Source organism: Pempheris klunzingeri, chromosome 11 (genome assembly GCF_042242105.1).
Source record: "Pempheris klunzingeri isolate RE-2024b chromosome 11, fPemKlu1.hap1, whole genome shotgun sequence".
In the NCBI taxonomy this organism is placed as follows: Eukaryota; Metazoa; Chordata; class Actinopteri; order Acropomatiformes; family Pempheridae; genus Pempheris; species Pempheris klunzingeri.
This window is the reverse complement of record NC_092022.1, coordinates 19,867,501-19,890,795: the sequence shown is the minus strand read 5'-3', so window position 1 is coordinate 19,890,795 and position 23,295 is coordinate 19,867,501. Positions and strand designations below refer to the sequence as shown.

The following is a 23,295-nucleotide window of genomic DNA, read 5'->3' as shown; positions in this document are numbered from 1 at the left end:
CAGAGCTCAACCGGATAAATCCTGCTCCTTTCTGCAGGACCTCTCTCGGCTAGGTTTCCCCTCTATTTAGCGCTTTCGTTGTAGTGTTAGTGTCGTTTTTATATTATCCAAATATTTTGGGCATCTTTCCTTCATCTAGCTCTGTCAACTTTGCACATAGTAACCTTCTGTAATATTATAAAAAGACATGCATGATGGGAGACTCTGGTGTCGTTGGTGCGACACGCGAGTGAGTGTTTGAACTTGGCCGGGATCACAGGACAGCTTTAGAACCAAGTGCTCCTCTGATAGGTTGCCAGGAATAGAGCAGCTTTGTAGAGATCACGCACTTTTTAACTGGCTAGAGTGCATGAATCATGTCTTTGGTCCTTTAGATGCCAAAATATTTGTCCCAGTATGTGAGTTGAAGTTCTTCACATGCAGCACTGGAGCTGTTTGACTTTCCTGTTTGAACAGGAACAGATTATCTCACAGCAGAGCTGGACTGTAACCAGACTTTGTTCAAGCTATTCTTAGTTGTCATTGTGCAAACTGTCCCTCCACATATTACACAGAATAGTTGATTCAGAGAACCAGTACATTTATTGAACCTTTGGACAGGTAACCATGGCATCACAGTACAGTACACACGATATTTCAAAGGTTCAAAATCAATTTAAATGTCAATCAGTGTCGTCATTTTGAATGTCCTATTATTGTATAATAGCTTGTATTTCCCTTTTTATCTATTCATTTATATTTTTTGATCCTTTGGCAAATGTTTCTAAAACGTTCATGCCAATAAAGCCAACCGAATTGAATTGAGCAATAATAAATTCTGATAAATTACATGAAAATTACACCAAAGACTGATTTTACAGGTGAGTTATGGCTCTGACTTTGGAAACCGGGAGCATTTAAAGGTTTTTTTCTGACTGAATCTGCATCTGACTGAATCTTTGTCAACAGTGTCCCGTGGCATTTCAAACATGCCTTTTAAAACAATTCCAGTACAAGTAGCACTGATTTTATTTTTATGCTGTGCAGTTATTACGGAGCAGGTATGTGGCAGCAGCGACCTCTAACTGACCGGAGATCTGCTTTGAGGACGGCATGAACGCTGGTTTATACGTTTGTAGAATTGCTGTGTGAAACCCTCATAACTGTCCTACATGTGTCCAGAAGCTGTTGACCCACATTCACGCTCAGGTGAGGCATGACATAAGGTGTATTAACAACAGAATGAATCATTACTAATCATGCCAAAGCTAAACAGATTAGTGTGCTAAGTAGGCTGCATGTGTTCCCTCACAGTTATAAAACAGCTGCTCCGCTGTGTGAATCACCTGAAGATTTGAGGTTCATTTAGAAACACTGATGTCACTTTGTTTCCATGAATGATAATAAGACGTAACAATCTCTCTGTAAAGGCTAAAAACAGCTGTGTGGAAACAATACAATGTAAGACTCAAGTTCTGACTGGAAGCATTTTATTTATTATCATTATTATTAACAGTGTCAAGTCACAAGAAGAATAAAATGAAAAACTTTTTACATTAGATTTTTTTTTTTAAAACTGTTGGTCATAATAAAAAGATACTATACACAGGCAAATATGAAAAGCAAACTCAGCTAACTCAAAGGTGACGAGCACCATCATCATCTCCATCTTCATCGCGGTGATGAGTGGCAAGATGAGGGTGAGGGAGCAATGGGAGGAAGAGGGGGAGGGAATGGAGTCCGGGAGTCACGTCGGTGGAGGCGTCCATTAATCAGACTTCCCATTTTCGCTGCTTTCGCTTTGTTGTCTCTTCAGAACCATTTCCTTGGCGATGCAGGTCACCTGACCGTTGGCCAGTGAGTAGGTTCCATTCCTGCAACGCAAACACACGTTAGAATTTTACTCCACTGAATCCGGAAATCAGAGGCAACTGATGAACATTGTGGTCACACACATATATATCATATCTCTCACCTCTGGCTTTCAGAGCCGTTCTGCATGCCGGACTGGTTCTGTTTTGCGAAGAAAAACGAGGTCCACCAGTGGCCAGAGTCTTGCCTTGGAAGTCCTGCAAAGCACAAAATGAATTTGAAACAGTTTTGCGCAGGAACACTCTGACTTTTTCACACTTTCACAATAAAACCGTGTCCTTTTTCCCGTACCTGGGTGGTGTGGAATGACCTCTCCTGTGTACTCCGCACTGCCACAGGAGCTGTTACTGGAGGCGGACCCGAGGCGCCCTGCGAGATAAAGACGCTTCATTTCAGTGAAAAAAAAACTCAAGGATCTCTTATCAAAGACAACAACGGGCTTCCACAGGAGAGAAAATGTCATCCTGCGTTTGCCCTTCTCTGAAATGAATACAATATAAATGCATGTAGGCCAGGTCTGACTCACTTCTGTAGTAATCATGGGTGGCGATGAGGGAGCCACTTGATGGAATTGCTGCCATTTTCTCCGACCTTAGGTGGAAAAACCGCTTTAAAGATGGAAAATGGTAACCTGGAGGAGAGACAGAGCAAAATAGGTGGCCGTTGTGTTATTAGGCTAGAAATAAAACAACAAAGTGGAGCTGTTGTCTCTTCAGCATCATCTAATTTCCCTCCATTTTTGTCTTGCTGTATCTTTTTTTATCTCTTGCATTCTGCCCGTGCGTATTTTTAGACTGTTTTAAGGAGCACTGATGGAGACGTGAGGTGAGAAAGCACATCCGCTCTGACAGAATAACCAGAACAACATGCCACTCAGGACCCGTTGTCAGGGAAATGTCTGCTGCATGCATTCACGCCCTCTGTGCTCCATTCCTGTGCAGTGATAAAGCAGAAGCAGCTGCTTCTGAGAATCTGGTTTCCCGTGGCTCAAATAACCAGAGTGTGTGTGGTTGTGTGTGTGTCGGACTTTGTCCACATGTCCAGCTGAACTTGGACAGCGACGTGCACAAGCTGGCTCCCAGAGATCTTCCCATAGAGAACATATTTGTGCTGCTGGTAAACGTCCCAGCTACTAGTGTGTGTGTGTGTGTGTGTGTGTGCGTGTGTTTTAAAGGAAAAGTAAAACTATAGCTTAACTTTTTCAGCATTTATTGATAGTGAATATTATAAAACATGCAAGAATAAACACGTATTATAGTTGAGCCATATTTCAGACACTTAGAGAGCAGAGTATGTTATCAACCTGAGAACCAGCTGAAGGCTGTAAAGATTAAGACCAGGTGAGCAGCAGGTGGCTTTGGGGATTTCAAGGAGCAGACAAATAGATAAACACACCACTTATATAAGCAGCCAGAGGCCAATTTTACCTTCTAATTAGTTTTTTCAGTCTATATGCACTTCTAAAAATGTGAAATGAATATTAAGAATTGACACCTGTGGATGTAACTGAAGAACAGCACTCTACCTTTGTATTTTGTGCTGCAGACAGGAGAAGAGAAGGAAACCTGAACCCCTCTTTGCCTAATAAACTAATGTGTAATATCTTTGACTTGATCCATGTCCACACACACAGGAGAGGAGCAGAGCTGTGACCTACCTTGAGGAGTAGGATGCTGCTGCTGGCACCAGCTGCGGTTGTAAGGTGCGGATGGCCTGAAGTGGAGGAGGTGCTGGTTGTTACTGATGGCCCATTTGTGGACGGACTGTCTACGGTGACCCTCTCGGTCGCTGCTCTGCTGCTGTCCTGTTTCTGCAGGACACCCGCTTTTTATAGGGTGGCCCGGCGGCGCGTGCCGCTGGGCTGACACGGGGCGGGGTCTGCGGCTGCGCGAGGACACGGAACGTGCGTTTGTTCTGGTCGGTGAGGACTCGGTGACACCAGATAAAAGGAGGCTTTGGAGATTAACCCGCTGGTGGCAGAGACTCAGGCACAGCTCCATGTTAGTTTAGCTGGCTAATGTCTCAGAGCTGCAGGAACAGACCCAAAGTCTGTTTAACCGGACGGACAGTTTGCTAACTGACTAATAACGCTTACGGTTATTGTGAAAGTTCAGCAGAGCGTTTTGAAGTCCGTGAATAAGCAGATAGATGGCTTTGGGAAGGGTCAAGGGTCTGAATTAGCGTTAAAACGGTTTATCAACTCAATTAAGTATTAACAACACAACACAATAACACAACAAGCCCTCTAGCGTTCAGCCTTCCCTGGTGGTCTAGTGGTTAGGATTCGGCGCTCTCACCGCCGCGGCCCGGGTTCGATTCCCGGTCAGGGAACGACTCTTTTTGTGTCAAACCAAGTTTGTTTCAATTTCAGTTTTGACCCACAGACACACTATCCATAATTTTTCCGTTAAGTCAACGTGTTAATTTCGTGTATAAGTATAAATGATTCTGTGTCTGCATTTTCTCTGTGTGAAGGCAGCTTTAACTATGTCTCTGTACAAGCCTTTATTATGTAGTGACAGTGAAGCTAAACCTCGACCCTCATGTTTCTGTACTAAAGTTAAAGCATTTTCTTCTGGGGAGCTTTCAGCTTTTGCTTTCAATGGAGGTGGATTAAGTACAGCAGTGAGGACTCTCACCTCTAGTTCCCCTGTTGCAAAGCAAAACTGTTGATAAATTTGTAGCATCTAGCGCCACCCAAAGGCTCCATGAACAAACGAGGCCACAGCAGCCTAGACTTTACTGACATTTTCTGTCACAGTAGGAATTTTATATTATAGTATATTCAATTCACTCATGTGAACATCAGTGAGAAAAGTCCACACACCATTCAATTGACTTTAATTGAAAAATCTTCAAGTACAAAAATACTTTATGTCAGTGATATTCGGCTTTGTAAATGTCACAATTAATGTCAATGAATGCATATTGTGAGTAATTCCAATGGATTTAGTGCACTCACATTTCCAGATAAATAACGGTTAAATTAGATTCATCCAACATGCAGAAATATAACATATTCTCATATTAAAAGACTATTTTTACATTGAAGTTTAAGTTGGAGGTTTTCCATTGCAATTAATACTGTACGTACTATTAGTCACACTGTATTAATACATTAATCAGACATAATAATGATAATGAAACACATGGAAAAAAGGGGGCAAGGTAACAGTCTTTCATTACAAGATATGAAGATGTGTCAGACGGGTCCATCTCATGTGGTGTGGCGGGATCTTTCAAACCCAGAGGTGTCTCCGTTACTTGTCAGAGTACTGCTCATCTTGTCCTGTGTGATCCAGACAGGAAACAGCTGATCAACACTCGCACACACAGTGAGAACGCCTTGTGCACTGTGCGCCTGCCGCTTTCACAAACTCACCTTCACGCTGCCGACCATGTCCTCAAAAGACTTGAATGTAGAGGAATGTCTGCGGAGAAATGTGTGGACTAATTACCCCGAACATTTGTGACTATTCTGTTAAACCAGGCAAAGACGGCAGCAGGCGGAAAATATATGAGCTGCAGTGACAAACACTCAGGGTGTTTTACCTCATTGCCGGCACGCTCATGGTGTGGCTCATGGAGCTGGAAGGGAGAGAGACAGAGAGAACAGTAGAGGGAAGGGAGCTGGAGCATTAAAAGTGACAAATTAGGCTTAAAAACAAGAAGAGCATACAGAATCAGTAACAGCATAAAACAGATATATAGATATATATATTGTGTGGGGCTGCAACTAAAGATTGTTTTCATCATGGATTAACTGTTGTCAAATAATAAAATGTCCAATAAACTTTTTGTACAAGTCCAAAAATCTAATACATTTGAAAACAAATCACATGAAAATGATTTTTTTTTTTAAATATAATTTTGTGAAGCAGTGAGAGAAGATCCCCAATAATGTTTTAGAAATTCCTCATTGTTTATTAAAGTTACACACACACACACACACACACACACGGGCTCTTCAGCTTCAGCACAGTGAGCTGAGTGCAGCCTCAGCACTCTCGGGTCTTACCGTGGTGGGCTCGGAAGAGGCAGAGCTCTGTGGAGATAAAGACAGAGACACAGTTAACGTCACAGCAGCTTCTGTCTCCACATGGAGAACAGCAACAGACTCATGAGACGTAGAGATGTACCACTGTGATTGGATCATGGTTGATCACTAGCTAAACAAAAACACAAGGCAGGAGGCCTTCGAACGTAAAGATAAACACCAAATTCAAAATCCTCTTTGAGTTGAAAACACTCGGCCACTGTGGACTTGGCTGAGTCGTCCTTTCTGCTGTGTGATACAACCAAAGTCTCATATCCAGATATAGTTCATTTCATATCCAGATAACGAGACATTTATCACAATATAGCACAGACCTACAGATTATCAGTTTGATGCTAAATAACACGTCTGTGCTTCATGTTACTTTCTCAACTAATCAAATCAAAATTTGGCAAATAAAACTTACAAAATCAGGTGGGTTTTTTTTGAAAATAAATGCGTTGTCGAATATTGTGACGTCATATTCTTTTGTCTTAAGAGTATGTGTTAAATGTATTAGTTTGAGATTGGACCCAGCCACCCTGCCCACATTAACGTCAGTTTGCCTTTTAAAGCATCCTCCTGATGTTTTGTCCACTTGTTGTGACTCCCTGTTGGTCTAGTGCCATCCATCTGCCTGGCTGAATTAGCCAAATACAGCCTTCCCTACCGGGCACCTCAGTGGTGGCTTCTGCACAGTTAACATGCAGAGTTTGGTGTTTTTATCATGCGTATCACGGAGAACAAAGACTACTATCTCCCGCTAATGTCTTCTGCTCATTCTGGTTTGTTAAGACTGATTACTGACCGTTTCTTTATCATACGAGATTGAAACCATAATTAGACTTTTTCCTGTCAGAAATTAGGAGGGAGGTGCCGGAGCAGTCCTGAGGGTACCTCATCTCTGCCAGTCTCCTGGTGATGACCACGCCCATGTTGGACAGTGCAGAAGATGTCACCTGGCCTGCATGAGAGAGACCCTCCCGTGTCCTCAAATATCTGCAGACAGAAACAAGTCGTAGATGTCAGAACCTGATTCGAGGAAAGTCACAATACTGCCAACACACATGTGACGCTTAGCAGACAGGAGAGTACATACAGACATCAGAAGGGAACGAACTCACACACACTCACAACAACATTTGACAACAGTTAACAACAACCGTTAAACAGTTAACAACAGACGTCATGGCCACGTATTTGGCTTTCAAACAAACACTTCAGGCCAGGCCTGCTGTTGCCTGTTATTACTACTGCTCCCTGTGCTAAGTCAGGCTGTAAGGCTATTAAGAGGGCACCGATCCTATTTGACCTGGAAAATCCCATCACTTGTTTCTGAGAAGACATCCCTCTTTAACATGTGAGCACAGGAAAAAAAATCACTGGGAAACCCCATCACCATGAAACGTAGTGCACATGTTTTTTTTAGAGGATGTGATGCAAATATAATGAGCAACACTCACGCGCTGGATTGGCTGATGTCGTCCAAAGTGGCAGAAGCTGTGAGATATCTGAAACAACACAAACAAGTTGGCAGATTATTACCCCGTTTTAAGACAGGGACCACGGCAGTCTGTAGTCATTAGTGTGTGCTTTCAGTGGTTATGTAACCATGTCACACTGAGGTAATGCGTGACAAATGTTCTACCAGTGGAGAGGCTGGGTGTCTTAAAGCAGGTATGACTATGGAGGAGCGTAGTGGAGTTTTAAATGTCCAGCAGACCTAAATGACCAGTCTAAACATTCAGTTGTCATGAGGAGGTACTTACGGGGAAGAGGTCTGGATGTCTTGCCATCCTTTGGACAGGTTCTGCTTGATGTTACTGAGAGGACTCATACCCAGCTGCCTCCTGATGTCTGCTGCATATTTTTCTTTGACCAAAAGCACCTGCCGCAAGGTCTGAATTTCATCCTCCATCTACGTGGGAGAAAAACACAAAAACGGCTTCATCAATAAATAGAGAGGCAACTTATTAAACATTTTCTGCAAATAGCCCACAAACGCTGCATCACCTTCGCAAGTTCAATCTGTAGATCGTTTAAATCCTCCTCTGTTAGATCTGAGGGAGGGCATCCATTTCCTGTTATCCTGGTGGGGAAGCTCACGGGTGAAGAAGCCCCTCCAAAACCTTCCAAAGCACGGGCAAATAAACCAAATATTAGGTTGATAGATAGATAGATAGATAGATAGATAGATAGATAGATAGATAGATAGACAGATAGACAGACAGATAGTAAAAAGGATCAAGTATATATCTTACTAATACATAGGAGACCCTTAGATTACAGCATGTGGGTGAATATTAATTAATATAAATATATAAGTGTAATGTTATTTTCTATAGGAGTTAATGCATGACCCTGACACCTTGTAAAGAGGCATGAGGGGAAATTGTAAATAGATATAAATAGATATAAATATATGAGATAGCACGTAGTAACGGTTGTATCAGATGTACTGTTGACTAAGTTTAAGCCTCCAGTAGTTATTGGTACCAGTGACAGATGGAGCAGGCTGGTTTTATATCTTCTATAAAGATAAAACCACAGTGATAATGACAGTAACAGAGTAAACACACACAGACAGCCGGAGCTGTCCTCAGTGCTGAACTTCACTAGCTGAAGCTAACTGAAGCTAACTGAAGCTAGCCGGCTAACAGCTAACCTGTTGCTGACGGAGCTAACGCTAGCAGCGTAGGCAGCAGCACAAAGACACGAGAAACTCGGTTATCTGCAGACGAAAACTAACCGAGACAGCTGTGAAAGTTAATTTTACGGTATCGTGAAACTTGCATTGTGAGCTGGTCTTACCGGGTCGGTTCATCGCTGCACCTTTGACCGCGGAGTGTCCTCACAGTAGCTAGTAGCAGCCTGCTGTCCCCATCCGATCAGAGCAACTCACACACACACCGAGGCTGGGACTGATGCTGCTCACACACTGAACACACACACACACACACACACACACACACACACACACACACACACACACACACACACTCAGACCACATTTCTATTCCACTACATTTACAAATTAAGATGTCTGCATTCAAAACACAGAAAGAGATTACGTCATATGATGTGTTGATAGAAATGAAAGTAATAGTTTATACAAATCAATTAGTCGATTATTTGATGAGGTGGTTGACAGAAAATTAATTGGCAATGTAATTTTCTTTGTGCAAAAACACTTCCTGTCTGCAGTTTCTGAGGTATATATATATATATAATATTATACCACAATGTAAAATATTTCTGTCCTGCATTCAGAATCTTAATGTAAAAGTACAGAAGTCTTGTCAGCAAAATGTAATTAAAGCATCAGCAGATAGATTATATATATTCTATAGTATAGTGCACATAGACTTAATGTTTTCACTTTCACACTATCTTTTTATTCTCACTAATTCATTAATATGTTAGTGGTGCTTCAATGTTGTAACTGCTCGAAGTGGAACTGATTGCACTGCATTATATACTATATCATTGTTTTATATATATTGTATCATATAAAATTATGATTTATACACCAATGTAAAATCCTAATGTGAATAGCAGCCTAAACAAGTGGCATAACTATATGTGTAGATAAGTGAGAAATATATGACCGATAACACTAGTTGAAGAGGTAGTATTCAACATGTGGGCTTTTATGAGCTGATGACATACTTTCTAACCTATTTTAATTCTCTACTGGAGAAATCTCTTCATACAGAAAACCTGAGTGGGTCAGTTCACTCACCTGGAAGCTCATGTAAAGCACCTGATGCTGGATGTACAGTCTCCCCTTTTAACTCTAGCTTCAGCATACCTGGCACAGCAAGACAACTGGATTTAAGGTTAAAAGAGTGAAATTACATTTCAATGTAATTTTTTTTTTTCATTTGTGTGTTCTCATTCATAATTAGCACCCAACAATAAGTTAGTCAAATGAAATCCTTGTCTCCATCTGCTGGTGAAACATGCAGGCACACTGCAGAGTCTTTAGTCTCCTGCAGCAGCAAATTAAGTTTTTAGTTTTCTGCAGTGGTGAAAGACAAATGTGTCAAAAGTGCAATGATTCTCGATAAAATGTGCTGGAGTAGATGTTTAAAGTAGCAGGAAATGGAAATATACCTTAAAATCGTACTCAAGTACAGTTCTTGAGTAAATATACTTGGTTATTTTCCACCACTTGTTTTCTGTGGTTGTGACGAGAGCCGGAGTCACTGAAGCAGTAGATCATGTTACACTGAGAAACACAACAAAACAGCAGCAAATCAAGATAATTTGTTCATTTAGGATGTGGGTTTAATAATAGGAATGTGTGTGTGACCCCAGATTTGGTTTCTTACATTACTACAGTGTACTGTGGTGGAATGTAAAGAAGTAAATTTACTCAAGTATCACACTTAAGTACAAATTTCAGGAACCTTACTTTACTTGAGGCTTTTCTTTTCATGACACTTAACTCCACTACAATTTAGAGGGAAATATTGTACAATTTTACTCCACTACAATCATGTTAAAAGTAACTAATTACTATACAAGCTAAGATTTTTGGATTCAAATACACTGTTGCCCATAAAGTTGGAATAATTGTTCAATACCCCCAATTTTGTTAAAGCCTGAATACACAGTTTGTAAAGGTTAATTGTGGTTTAAGTTTCACTGTGATATGTTTGGAAGAGTTAATCAATAAAGTTGAGAAGATATACACTTTATTTATCAAGAATAAATCACATTGTCACAATCATTTCATGAGAAGAGGTAAAAAACATTTTATTCCAACTTTATGGGCAACAGTGTAGCCTATATGTAGAACTTATGTCACATTAAAAAGGAATATTAAATATATTAAATATTGTACAAGTTAAACTACCAAATAGCATTTACAAGTAACGCTATAAGGATGAATCAATATATCGATTAGCCGTTTGAAAATTATTGACTATTTTCATAACTGGTTAAGGAGTTTTTCATTTAAAAGCATTTCATGGATCCAGCCGTACAAACTTTTTAATTACTTTAATAAGTTTAATTCATTTTTAATAATTTTGAGGTTTGGGACTGTTAGTTGGACAAAACAAGCATTGTGACACTACAAACAGTCAAACAATTAAGAGAGAAAATAATTATAATTTTAATGCGCAATGGAAATAATTAGTTGCAATCCTATGCAAAACAGTTAAAATGAGTTCCACCTGAACGAGCTGTGACAGTAAAATCCTGCTTTTACATGAATGCATGAGTTATAGTAAACTAACATATAATAGTATAACAGTCAGAGGGGCCTGTGCTTTAAAACTGACGTGTTCATGTTTAATACATCGAGTACATTTCATTACATTATTTCAATGCACAACTTTTACTTGTAGCAGAGTGTTTTTATATTGTGGTACTTTAACTGCCAAGAACATTATAAATTATAAGGGGTGCAGTGTGATTAACTATAAATTAGAATATTTTTACATATGGAATATGTGCCACATTCTGAACATAAATGTTGATTAAGTTAATAAATTATTTATATTAAATTCATTCATGCTGTATGTAACATTTCTAAGTAGAACACATGATACACATGATGTATATGTTCTTATTGGCGCCCATGTGCATGTCTTATGGTTTATTTTGTGTTCATCATTCTTTAATAGCCTTCATAAATCCAGCCAACCTTCTCGAAACTTTACAAACTGAAGGCGTCACTATAACCGAAATGATTTGATGCGGACACAATGTTCAGGAACATTTATTCAACAACAGCAAATCAGATCATTGATCCACATTTTCTTCCAGACACACAATTACCATGCTACAACATAAACGTTAAGGTTTATACTTTATATGGGTCAAGTGTATGTACAAGCGACCTTAACCGTTAAACCATTCCTTGCTAAATTTCATGGTTACATTACAACACCATACCAGTTGAAATTATAGCCAATCATCATTTGAAACATGACAAAGTATGAAATAAATTAAAGTCCAAAAATGCATCATATAACCATTTCACTATAGTTACACTATATACTATGTTGTCTTTTTATGGAGTAATTTCCTGATCATTGATCCATTATAGTTTTTTTAAACACATAGTGCATTCAACTTAGAACATTTACAGTAGCATTTTTCAGTATTTCAATGAAAAAGCCATGACAGGAACATCTATGTTTCATCAAGGGTTACAGGAAACATCATACGAGGGCCACAGAGGTCAACATCCATACCGTTAATAGCAGAGGGTGGGCAACAGGAGCTCACCAATTGTAAACCATTAAAACACATTATCAGCAGTTATGAAACTGACAGAGTGGCGAAGATGTTCATGGCAATTTATGGCAATTTGCAAACGTGTGGCAATATATGCAAATTCAGTATGAAAAATCTAGAGTGATTTCACTTGGAGCTGCCTGTAGCACTGGCTCACAGATGATATGCCGTATGAGCTTCTTACTCTACATGGATTCAAAAAAGTCAACAATGATAAACGATCACAGCATTGGACAAAATGTCAGAGTCATCAGACTTCAGTTCAAAAACACAAGGACTAAAAACATGATGAAAATACCTAAACTGTCCGCATGTCAGCTTTATCTCCCAACTATGAAGAGTGTGACATGTTTTCTCCACATCACATTTACTACTTAACATATTCGAGACAGCTCAGAGTTAAAAGCATGTCACCCTCTGAACCAGAGCTCCTGCTGCTGCTGCTAGAGATCTGTCTGGATTCCCGGGAGCTCCTTGGCTTCATACAGCACAAAATCAATAAGTAAACAAAAATAAATGCAACAACTGCAGGAAATTAATATCTTTCGGCCTCAATAACATGTGACACCTCTGAAATAAAGTATTCTTGCTATTGGTGTAAACAAACAAAAAAAGGGTAGACAGCAGCAATTAATCATATTATTCTAATAGTCTAGATGGTTTACCAAACTTTAGACAAATGAAAAATAAAATGTCTCCAAATTCTTGTTAGATTTGGCCGAAAACAATAGATCGACATAAAATCACGACACAACAACTAATCCACCTACTGAAACCTGCCATAGTTGTGAACCAATATAAAAGTTACCTTGAAAATAACCATCATGACAGCCTGTTTGGTGCTGCAGGAAAGACAGGGAAGTAGTCTCTACCCTGCAGGAATAAGGTGGAATAAAGCTGAGGCAGGGGATCGAAAAAAGCCGACACTAATTAATAACTAAAGTACAAATGTTACATCAGCAGGCATATATGAAAAAAACACTGTCTGAAAATAAAGCTCTGTGTCTTAACAACATCATGATTCACATCAAAAACACTCGGTGGGGAGACAAAAACAGGCCAAAGACGTTCTGTGGGTCTGACAACGGTAGGTGGCATTTTCAACTAAAACAGCACTGATTGTGAATGAGACGTAAAAATTGCACTAATATATGACGGTTCTGTTCTTGAAGGTTTAATGATGGCACCAACCACCTCGGCAAACATACACGCCTCTCTAATCAGCGCCTCCCTGAGCCATGGCTCTCCTTCCCTTTAGCATAAAATATCACGTAAACTTTACCCCCTCCTCCTCCTCCTCCTCCTCCTCCTCCTCCTCCTCCTCAGCTGTACTCATTTGAACATATTGCACATACCTACATTATGAGTCTTGCAAAGTAAAAATGCTGCTAAGGATTAAAGAAAATCTGGAGACCATGTTTCAGAAACAGTGCATGCTACACCATGATGCAAAACGTGGGAGGAGGGGAAAAGTGGGTTAGGCGACCTGTGTGGTTAAAGGCCAAGAAATACAAAAGAAGAAATAAAAAGGAAACAGTTTAGCTGTTTCTCTTTTCTTCTCGCACTGGGAAGGGAGGGGGGGGGGGGTGGTTAAGTTGAGGACCAATCAGGGAGGGGTGTAAGGGATGTGACTTCATTAGTTCCTTTCATGGGCCATGCTTACTAGTCCCTCTCCTCTCTGAGCACGGCTCTCTCTCTGAAGTGGAAAGATGAATTGCCCATTTCTTTCATCTCACTGAGGTGGAGCAGGGAAGCAGGCAGGACCGCAGGCCAGGATGGACGGGAACAGAGGGTTAGTTGAAGCCGGTGTCGGTGTGGTAGGAGTGGTGCCCATCCGACGTTAACTGGGTTGTCTCTGTAGCTGATGGCTGCAGCATTATGGGGTCGCCCCCAGCCTCTGCTTGACAAATAGAGACGACATTTTCAGCCTTTGCGTCCCCCTCCGCTTAAAAACCCCTCTCACAAGCTCAAAACGGGAGTGGTGGCACAGGTGATTCAGTCTCACCTCTCTCGTCGGACTGCAGCTGAGCCTCCAGGTCCTCGGGGGACACATAAAACTCCGGGTCCTGTCCCTCCCGGGGCCGTGGTTTACACCGTCCACAGCAGCAGTTACAGCAGCAGCACAGGCAGCAACAGAAGTAGCAGCCGGTGGCCAGGCCGCACAATACGAACAGAGCCTGCAGACAAGCAGATTCATGGGAGGGAGAGGAGAGCCAACGTGTGAGCAAGTACAACCATCGTCAGAGCGAACAGTGATCGGTCCGAGCGGTCACTCAAACTTACCTTCGCCCACCAGCTTGAAAGGACAAAGTAAGTGTTAACATTCTCCTCTCCAAACTGCTCGGCCACATATAGTCCCAGAGAACCATATTTGTCATAAATATTACGCTTTGTGGGGTCGTTCAGAATTGCATGCGCGTTGTTTATCTCCTTGAACTTATCGGCTGCCTCTGGATTGTCAGGATTCTTGTCAGGGTGGAACTTCAACGCCAGTTTCCTGTGTAGAAAGTTGTCAAAAAGACCATAAAATTAAACTGACAAAGAGCACGTTTCTGTGGTACCTGTGTGAGTTAGTCACAGAGGGGTGCCTCACCTGTAAGACCTCTTAATATCATCCGATGTGGCCACCTTTTCGACTCCCAGCACGTGGTAGAGAGACTCACCAGCGGTGGACAGAGAGCGTTGCCTCTGCTGCTCGGCCATGATGCCTCACGTCCTGGGAACAGAAACCAAAACCTAAATGCACGTCATGCTCCATAGAGGACCGGATCAGACCAGACCATAAATCTGTTCAAAAAATGTCAGGCCTTTAACTAAAGGGAGGCCCGTAGGATTGAACCCTGCTGACTGCTGCTCCAGTAGTCTCCGTTTAAACTGTCCTGCACAAGCTACATGTGGAAAGACCCAAATCTGTTCTAAAACATAAGGAAAACAAGTCAAAGAGACATGACGGCGTATGGATTATCTTATAATGTATATATATATATCTCCCTTCACTCATTTGGTTTTCTCAGCTTTTCAGCTTAACTGCACCAACGATGTAAATTCCTGTATGATAATACTGTAACTGTGACACCTTGGCAGGACCGTTCACTGTCTCTGCTGCTGTAAGTAAATCAGTCTCTGACATCCACACAGCCAACCATGGTGCAAGAGCAAAGGATGGATTGAACTGATGCTGCAAATAGGAAAGATCACTCCTGAGCATATAGCTGCTTCCAAATGGGTGTCATCTTGACACAAACGAACAGCCACTGGTCTATTTGGAGCCCTGTGTGCCTTTCCCCCACCCCCAACATTTTAACCAAAAAACAGTCTACTCTGACGAACATGTGTCAAATTCCCCTTTGATACGAATCCCATCCCGCAGTAAATTGTTCTATAGGGAGGATTAGACTCTGTGGATGCGATGCTGGGAGCATAATCTCTGTGCAAGCATCATCAGCAGCACTGCTATAGCGCACAGCATCCATGTTGGTTTGCTTCCTGGCCTGTTCTTGATGCAAGACAGGGATGGATCGTCAGCAGTAATTTTCAAGGGCAAGGGGCAGTGCCCGGTGGATAAATAAATAATCGAACTGCAACCTTTCGGGCTCACCTTTCAGTCGGCTCTGATGCGCTGCAAAAACCAACGATTCCGGAAGGTTATAATTTTCTGACAGTGTAGCGTGACTATGGCTGCATCTCGCACGTACCCGGACCCTCTCTGGCTCCCACTACGCAACCATGGACAGCTGCAGCACTACGTTAGCCCCGCCCCCTCCCCTATTACCCCCCACCCCATCTCTCTCTCTCTCCCTCCCTCCCCTGCCCCCATTGAGACGCGACGTGCGCGTACACAGCAGGACTGGGATGATGGGCTGAGGATGCTGGACGTGAGGGCGTGCATGTATATCTGTGCCAAGCAGAGGGAGAGCAAAATTTAGCCTATAGAATTGCAGAAAGTGTGGTGTTATGTCAGACAGATCACGTCAGTAAAATTTTAAGAAACACATTTATTCCACAGACAGACTGATCAATAGGCCACCAATATCATATCTGTGCATCAATTAAGACTGGAAACAGGAGGACAGTGCCTGGCTGGTCAAATGGTAACAAAAAACATATACCAGCCCAAGCTCATTAATGAATTGGCAGTATTTCTATATTATTATATATTCTTTAGATCTGTGCACAAGTTGAAATGTAAAAAACGTCAGTGTACAGTTTTATGGAGGTTATGTTTCTAGGCCCTGAGCAGCTGCCAGTTAACCAGGAGAGATTCCAGGAAGTGAATAGTCCAGACTGCAAATTAAGGGTTTAAACAGGTTTTGTATGGATTAAACATAAAAGATAATAGTTCAGCTTGAGAGATGTGGATTTTGTTTACAGGATCGCTGTTTCTCCCTGTTTCCTGCCTCTATGCTAAGCTAAGCTAGCTCCAGCTTCATATTCACTGTTCATCAAATTCACTTTCCACCAGAGAGCAAATAAATGTATCTCACAAAATAAAAAACTTTCATGTATGTTGAACATATGTTTAGGTTCCTTTTTATCTGGCTTTGACTGCAGAGAACAAATGCACAGACTGTTTGACATGTGAGTCCTGCTTTGGGGCCTGAGGGGAGAGGGTCAAAGAGGGTGTGTGCGGGGTGGGTGGAGTCCTTCATGATGCAGGTGGCCCTTTTCCTGCATCTGCTAGTGTAAATGTCCGTGGTGGTGGGTAAGCCGCTCCCTACAATCCTCTGTGCAGCCTTCACCACCCTCTACAGAGCCTTCCCGTCTGCAGCAGAGCAGCTGCCGTGCCACACAGTGATGCTGGTGCTGAGGAAGCTCTCCACCGCACATTGGTAGAAGCTCCTCAGGACTGAGCTCCCCAGTCCGGCGCGCCGCAGCTTCCTGAGGAAGTAGAGACGCTGGTGGGCCTTCCTGACCAGGCGGGAGGTGTTGCAGCTCCAGGTGAGATCCTTGGTCAGACGTACCCCGAGGTACCTGAAGCTGGAGACCACTTCCACGGCTGCTCCTCCGATGTGCAAAGGAGGGAGGGGTTGTCTGTCCCTCCTGAAGTCCACCACCATCTGCTTGATTTTCTTCTGCAGAGGTTGTTTTCTCTGCACCAACCCACCAGGCGTTCCACCTCCTCTCTGTATGCGGACTCATCGTTGTTGGTGATGCGTCCCACTATTGCTGTGTCGTCCGCGAACTTCACTATATGACAGCTCTGGTGTTTTCGCAGAGCAGTCATATGTCAGCAGAGTGAACAGGAGGGGGCTTAGCACACAGCCCTGGGGGGAGCCAGTGCTGAGGGTGATGGGAGAGGAGACAGTGTTGTGGATCCTGACGGTCTGCGGCCTGTTGGTCAGGAAGTCCAGGACCCAGTTCCCCAGTGAGGGAATCAGCCCCAGAGTGGAGAGTTTCAGCACCAGGGTCTGTGGGATGATGGTGTTGAAAGCATTACATTAGTTTGTTGTGATTTTATCAAATACATTACCTCAGACAGTGCACCATGTGAGCACAACAAAAATCTAAAATAATGAAACTACAAGGCCCCCCTAGCCAGAGAGAGTAACAAGATTAGCTAATAATGCAAGACCCCCACCCGGGGTGATTTGAGTGGTGTAACTTCTGCAGCGAATTTAACAAATAATAATCAAACTCATTAAAACCAAATGACATGCAGTAAATCTTTTGGTTTGGCGCTGGGGCAGCAGCAGCTGGTTAATAAGATGTTAAGCAGTGCTGAGATGTGGTCAGTGTGAGGGCCTGGGCGTGTAATTCAGCCCATATCCATCCTCATGAAACCATCCAGTGAATCTGTATGGAAGCATCTGCATTCGTCTCTCCATCTTATTCAGTTTTTTTTACCCATGAACTTGCTCAGAGAGAGGGAGAGATGTGTATAACAGATATATAGACACACACATATATAGATGGAGAGTATAGATAATCAGACAGCAGCTCTCTCAGCAGACTACATTTGTCTGCTGCTGACTCCAACTGTTCCTCGGCAACCGTGACGTCACCGCCCCGGCCAATCAGAGAGCTAGCCGGAGCGACGCTCTTATCGCGAGATTACCGCTTTAGCTTGGTTAGTTAGCTAGCCGCCAAAAGCTTCACTTGTGTACCCGCAGTTTACAGTTTTATTGTGGTTAAAGCACGGAGAAGTCTTCGCATTTCTGTTTGGTTATTGTCCTCCCACGCCCTCGCAGGAACGGATAGTCGCCGGACCTTGTGTTTGCACGGTAGGTTGTGTAGACGCACACAGTTTGCTAACTAGCCAGCGCTGTTGCCCAGGAGGAGATGGGTTTGTTTTGGAAGCCTCGGAGAATCTCCAAATCACTTTTAGCAACGCAGAGAAGCACTCAAACGCAATTTAAGCGAATAAATATCATACATGTTGTTTTGGTATTAATTTAGTATTTTTGTCAGTGGTGTACGTTGTCCTTAATTGCGTTAAATCCTTAATATCTCTGCACGGTTGTAACGCTACTGTTCATGTAGGTACAAACTGTGACCAAGCTGTGTCAGTCTTGCTCACGTTTCCAATGACTTTTCCACTATCCAGGATCCCAATGATGAGTTATGCTGAAAAGCCAGAAGACATCACAAAAGAAGAGTGGATGGACAAGTTAAACAATGTTCATATACAGAGGGCGGACATGAACCGGCTCATTATGAATTACCTGGTGACAGGTGAGGCGCGCAGCTTGACGACACTTTGAGCTGAATATACATCTGGTACAAATTGCATCATTCATAAGTATCCTTAACGTCTTTGTCTCTGTCTGTATCTGTTTCACATGCTTCAAGAGGGGTTCAAAGAGGCGGCAGAGAAGTTCAGGATGGAGTCAGGGATCGAGCCAAGTGTGGACCTGGACTCTTTGGATGAAAGAATAAAGATTAGAGAGATGATCCTGAAAGGACAGATACAGGAAGCTATTGCACTCATCAACAGCCTACACCCGGAGCTGCTCGACACCAATCGATACTTGTATTTTCACCTGCAGGTACGTTTGTGCAGAGCTTGGTAATCACCACCTGTAGGTCTGATTTTGAGTTGCTACCAAGTTATGTGTGTCACAAACAAAAGATTTAAGCCTGAGATTCATTGGGGGAACTTTACAGACTTTGGAAATGAACAAGAACACATCTTAACATCAGTGAGAGTAAGGCACAGAACCGGTGTAATGAGAACGGTTAAAATGTTAATCAACATTTAACTCCCTCCATCACCTGTGGGTAATAACTCAGGCTGCCACTGTACGTGATGACATTATATTATCTTTCCTGGTTAAATAAGAATATATTCTGAATCTAGATAAAGCTTGAACTTCACCATCCACTGCTTGCACGTTGTTTCCCCTCTTGCAGCAGCAACATTTGATTGAGTTAATCAGGCTAAGGGAGACTGAGTCAGCGCTGGAGTTTGCCCAGACACAGTTGGCTGAACAAGGGGAGGAGAGCCGGGAGTGCCTGACAGAGATGGAGAGAACGCTAGCCCTGCTGGCCTTTGACAACCCAGAAGAGTCACCCTTCGGAGACCTGCTCAACATGATGCAGCGGCAAAAGGTAGGCTGGTTTAGCCCAATAAATGGATTGAAATGTTGTTGGTTTTTTTTACAGCAATGTTAGAACACTTTTACACCTAAAGTTTGGGTAATTTAGTCCAGACCAAGGAAAATATTGTTGCCCTTTATCACCATGACATTACAAAATGTGTCTTTTGTTTGGCTTGTTTATATCTCAATTCCCGTCCCTTTTATTTCTGCTCACACTACCTTTTTACAAATGAACTAAGAGCTGTAAGCAATAGATTTAACAGACTGACGCTCACAAACTAACTGATTGCACAGTTTTGGTGACTGTCATCTGGCGTCACCACATTTTTACATAGTGATTAACATAAACATATGCAGACCTTATGCAGATTGCTTTTATAAAATCTCTTCCGGAACCTTTGACAATCAGCAGATGGATATAATAGCACAGTTTTTAAATTCAAGAAAAAAAAATCCATTTGGGCCCGGGACCCTCCCTGTCAGGTGGTCCAGAGTTTAGTTGACCGCTTTTTACAGCAGACTGCAAAATCTGAACTAAACAGACAAATACACAGCAGTTTGTCTGAAATGAACCAAAGTGATAAAGTGTGAGAGCACGTAAAGTGGAAGTGACCTAATTCTTGCTAGAGGTGTGAGCGATTTATCAGACTGCACGTAAGCATTAAGAACACAGTGAATCAAGGCTATAAACAATTGTTCAAGATTTTTTTTTAACTAGTTTTTGCCTGCAACACATCTTGATGCACAGGTGTGGAGTGAGGTGAACCAAGCTGTGCTGGACTATGAAAACAGGGAGTCGACGCCCAAACTGGCTAAACTCCTGAAGTTGCTGCTGTGGGCACAGAACGAGCTGGACCAGAAGAAGGTGAAATATCCCAAAATGACTGACCTTAGCACTGGCACCATCGAGGACCCCAAGTGAACATAACAGACAAGAACAACCACCTTCCACTTTCCCTTAATTTATGATCAGTCAGTGACTGTGTGACAACCAGGTAACATATATGTATAAACAATTGCTACATTGTTTTTCATGTTTCATTCATGAGAGGTAAGACTCGACTCATTGTGCAAACTGTAAATTGCTGTATTTGCAAATTGACAGAAATTATTTAGTTTAAATACTGATCCTGGATTTTTAGACAGATCTTGGAGACAACAAAATTAAACTTGCTGTTTTGTATTTTGTCTTTCTAAAGCCTAAGCCAGTAGTATTATTTATTGTGACCATTTCCCCCACGGAGACTTTATTTTGCCAGAAAGAAAGTTAATGGTATAAATGAACAATGTTAAAACTGCGGCACGCGTGTGTGTGTGTGTGTGTGTGCGCAGCCAAAAGCTAGGCTCCCCAGGATGGACGGGAGTACAGCAGTATTGGTTTAAACTCTGAAACACGGACACATGATTTTAGTGAGGATATGTTTAGGTTGAAGCGACACACTGCAAGAGTCTAGATTGTTTCAAATCAGAAATTTAGTTTAAAATTTCCTACACAAAATGTGAGTATTTTTCAATTAAATGGAAATACACTTTATCAATGTAATATAGTTTTAATTAATATATTTTATGATTTTATGCAGTATGATGTTTGTCAATTTGCTATCGAATCAACCATTTGCTCTCAGAAATGTGATTCTACCCTTACAGTATGTGTATGGGATGAACTGCCTTGCAAAATGATCATTTCACGTGTGTGTTTGAGAGGGTGAAGTACGTCCTGACTGACAGGTTAAAATCAGAGATGGCCTTCTGACTGAGTTTAGCCACCTTTTCCGATAGTCGCCTATAGCTTGCACCGCCCCCGACATAGTCCAAATGGCTACGCTTATTTTTACGTTTTAAAGTGGTGGAGGTCACGAAAACGCTCAGCCGATCCGGCTGATTTCCGGAGTATTTATATGCCGCTTGTCGGATCAAGCGATTGCGTGACGGCGCCAATTATGGCAACGTCAGACTGGAACCGATTCCACTGTTCATTGGCTTTGTTTTGGTAATTAATGATAATGACAAATGATAACAGAAGCGTTGACGTTTTGAACAGGCATTTTAAAAATGGTCACAGAAATCGCTGTCCATTTTGCCCCTTTTAAAGCCGTTAGTATTTTCACTTTAACTGCATGTAAGTGTATCTCTTTTTCCAATGAGGAAAGACACTTGTGCTTGTTTATTTTGTTTGGTTTATTTACTTTTTCTGGAAAAAAAAAAAAACCCAACAACCACCACCTTGCTGCTAGTTGTCCTTCCTTAATTTCTTTTAAGGTTGTATTGTCTTCATAGATATTGGCTTTGACAAATGCTGAGACCCAGAGAGCTCACATCCCTTTTATTATTCAACATTTTTAAGATCAGATTTGCAATTATTAAAATAAACAAAACTTTTGTGAACCATAAACAAGCTGTGTTTCTCTTTTCTGAGTAGAGGGTGTGTGATGTATGCAAATGTTAAAGGAAGTTCCATGATATCTAGTGCATCTGAGTGGAGTTACTCCAAAGAAGGTTGTTTTGAGTATTCGATTATACTTTAAAAATCTGATGGTTTTAAAAACTAAACGCTTGAAACAACCAAGAAACCTTTGTCTTTGTGGGCAAATATGCAAAATGTATATTTGATAAAACCCCCTCTGAGACCTGTCTCCCCTGTCCTGCAAATCACAGGTAGGTGCTCATTTTGAAGTCTGTTCTAACAAGTTTTACCTGTTTGGCCGGTCCGCCTGAGGACATGAGAGAGTTGGGAAGAGCTGCACCGCCACAGAGAAGACACCAGTGATCTCTGAATGGCTGGCAAGCACACATCAGGAGACGGTAGGAATGGCTGCAATGGCTCTCTGTTGGATCGTAAGATGTATACCGCTGTTGAATTTACCCCAGAGGAGCCTGATTATCAAAACCTGTGGCCCAGGTAAGACGGATCACAGTGAGGTTCTTTAAGTTGGGCTTAAACTGGGGTTGTAAGAATGTGTACAGATAACCTTCATGTCATCACAGTCGGCATTACTTGGTAACATGATTTCTTAAAATGAGCCGAATGTAAACCATGTTCGCTGACTGAAACATATACTGGGCTGCCTTGATGTATATAGCCTACTGAAAGGAATTTACTAGAACATCCATGATAAATTCTGACAAATCCTAACTCGTATATCTCAACAACCACTGGATTGGATTGATTGTCGTTAAAGACTAAACACTGATGGTCCACAAAGGTTGAATTGTTGACTAGACTTAGACCTGGTCCACTGTTGACATCACTGCTCCGGCACACAGCCCTCTGGGTGTGTGTTTGCCCTGCTCTTCAGTTGCAGTTTGATTGTTGCAACGAGTGTTCCCATTCATGGTTGTAGGTCTCTGGCTCGAAAATGGATCCTGGCGTTGTTCATGGGCACCTCCCTCCTCTACTGTGCCAGGATGACCATGCCGATCTGTGCCGTGTCAATGGCAACCTCTTTTCACTGGAGCAAGATCGATTCAGGGCTGGTTCTGAGTGGCTTCTTCTGGGGTTACTGTGTGACACAGATCCTGGGAGGACATGCCAGTGACAAGTAAGCAATATATATATATATATACTCAAACAACAAGCTAATTGCCTTCATGTGATGCTTGTTCCTTTACAGTTGCAGG

General features: G+C 42.1%; 5 protein-coding genes and 1 non-coding gene across 7 annotated transcripts in view; 3 read left to right on the top strand and 3 right to left on the bottom strand.

Moving 5' to 3' along the window:
• Positions 1-1,481: 1,481 nt before the first annotated feature.
• Positions 1,482-3,665, bottom strand: ppdpfa (pancreatic progenitor cell differentiation and proliferation factor a). Its single transcript, XM_070839523.1, has 5 exons — positions 3,509-3,665; positions 2,378-2,482; positions 2,143-2,220; positions 1,955-2,048; positions 1,482-1,853 (listed from the first exon to the last, which is right to left on the bottom strand). Exons 2-5 carry the CDS (start codon positions 2,430-2,432, stop codon positions 1,748-1,750), a joined length of 333 nt encoding a protein of 110 aa, XP_070695624.1. The 5' UTR covers positions 2,433-2,482; positions 3,509-3,665; the 3' UTR covers positions 1,482-1,747.
• Positions 3,666-4,110: 445 nt separating this feature from the next.
• On the top strand, positions 4,111-4,182 carry trnae-cuc (transfer RNA glutamic acid (anticodon CUC)). Its single transcript has one exon. It is a non-coding gene; the product is annotated as a tRNA-Glu (tRNA).
• Positions 4,183-4,773: 591 nt separating this feature from the next.
• On the bottom strand, positions 4,774-9,696 carry LOC139209318 (tumor protein D54-like). The gene is made up of 10 exons (XM_070838967.1): positions 9,630-9,696; positions 8,699-8,737; positions 7,901-8,016; positions 7,657-7,805; positions 7,351-7,398; positions 6,785-6,886; positions 5,870-5,896; positions 5,404-5,439; positions 5,234-5,282; positions 4,774-5,140 (listed from the first exon to the last, which is right to left on the bottom strand). Exons 1-10 carry the CDS (start codon positions 9,694-9,696, stop codon positions 5,069-5,071), a joined length of 705 nt encoding a protein of 234 aa, XP_070695068.1. The 3' UTR covers positions 4,774-5,068.
• Positions 9,697-13,932: 4,236 nt separating this feature from the next.
• dnajc5aa (DnaJ (Hsp40) homolog, subfamily C, member 5aa) lies at positions 13,933-15,795 on the bottom strand. The gene is made up of 5 exons (XM_070840061.1): positions 15,738-15,795; positions 14,733-14,855; positions 14,423-14,636; positions 14,145-14,316; positions 13,933-14,036 (listed from the first exon to the last, which is right to left on the bottom strand). Exons 2-5 carry the CDS (start codon positions 14,840-14,842, stop codon positions 13,933-13,935), a joined length of 600 nt encoding a protein of 199 aa, XP_070696162.1. The 5' UTR covers positions 14,843-14,855; positions 15,738-15,795.
• Positions 15,796-18,223: 2,428 nt separating this feature from the next.
• LOC139209830 (glucose-induced degradation protein 8-B homolog) lies at positions 18,224-22,057 on the top strand. Of its 2 annotated transcripts, XM_070839698.1 has the most exons (5): positions 18,224-18,360; positions 18,684-18,811; positions 18,929-19,125; positions 19,490-19,687; positions 20,426-22,057. In XM_070839698.1, exons 2-5 carry the CDS (start codon positions 18,691-18,693, stop codon positions 20,597-20,599), a joined length of 690 nt encoding a protein of 229 aa, XP_070695799.1. In that variant the 5' UTR covers positions 18,224-18,360; positions 18,684-18,690; the 3' UTR covers positions 20,600-22,057. The 2 variants fall into 2 exon arrangements, with proteins under 2 accessions (XP_070695799.1, XP_070695798.1); XM_070839697.1 differs by lacking the exon at positions 18,224-18,360 and having other exon boundaries at positions 18,664-18,811.
• Positions 22,058-22,451: 394 nt separating this feature from the next.
• The window catches only part of LOC139210166 (voltage-gated purine nucleotide uniporter SLC17A9-like), a 6,539-nt gene continuing 5,695 nt past the window's right edge, over positions 22,452-23,295 (top strand). The window contains exons 1-3 of the mRNA XM_070840151.1: positions 22,452-22,497; positions 22,546-22,576; positions 23,019-23,216. Of these exons, the coding sequence (XP_070696252.1) occupies positions 22,452-22,497; positions 22,546-22,576; positions 23,019-23,216 (275 nt within the window). The remainder of the gene's footprint in view (positions 22,498-22,545; positions 22,577-23,018; positions 23,217-23,295) is intronic.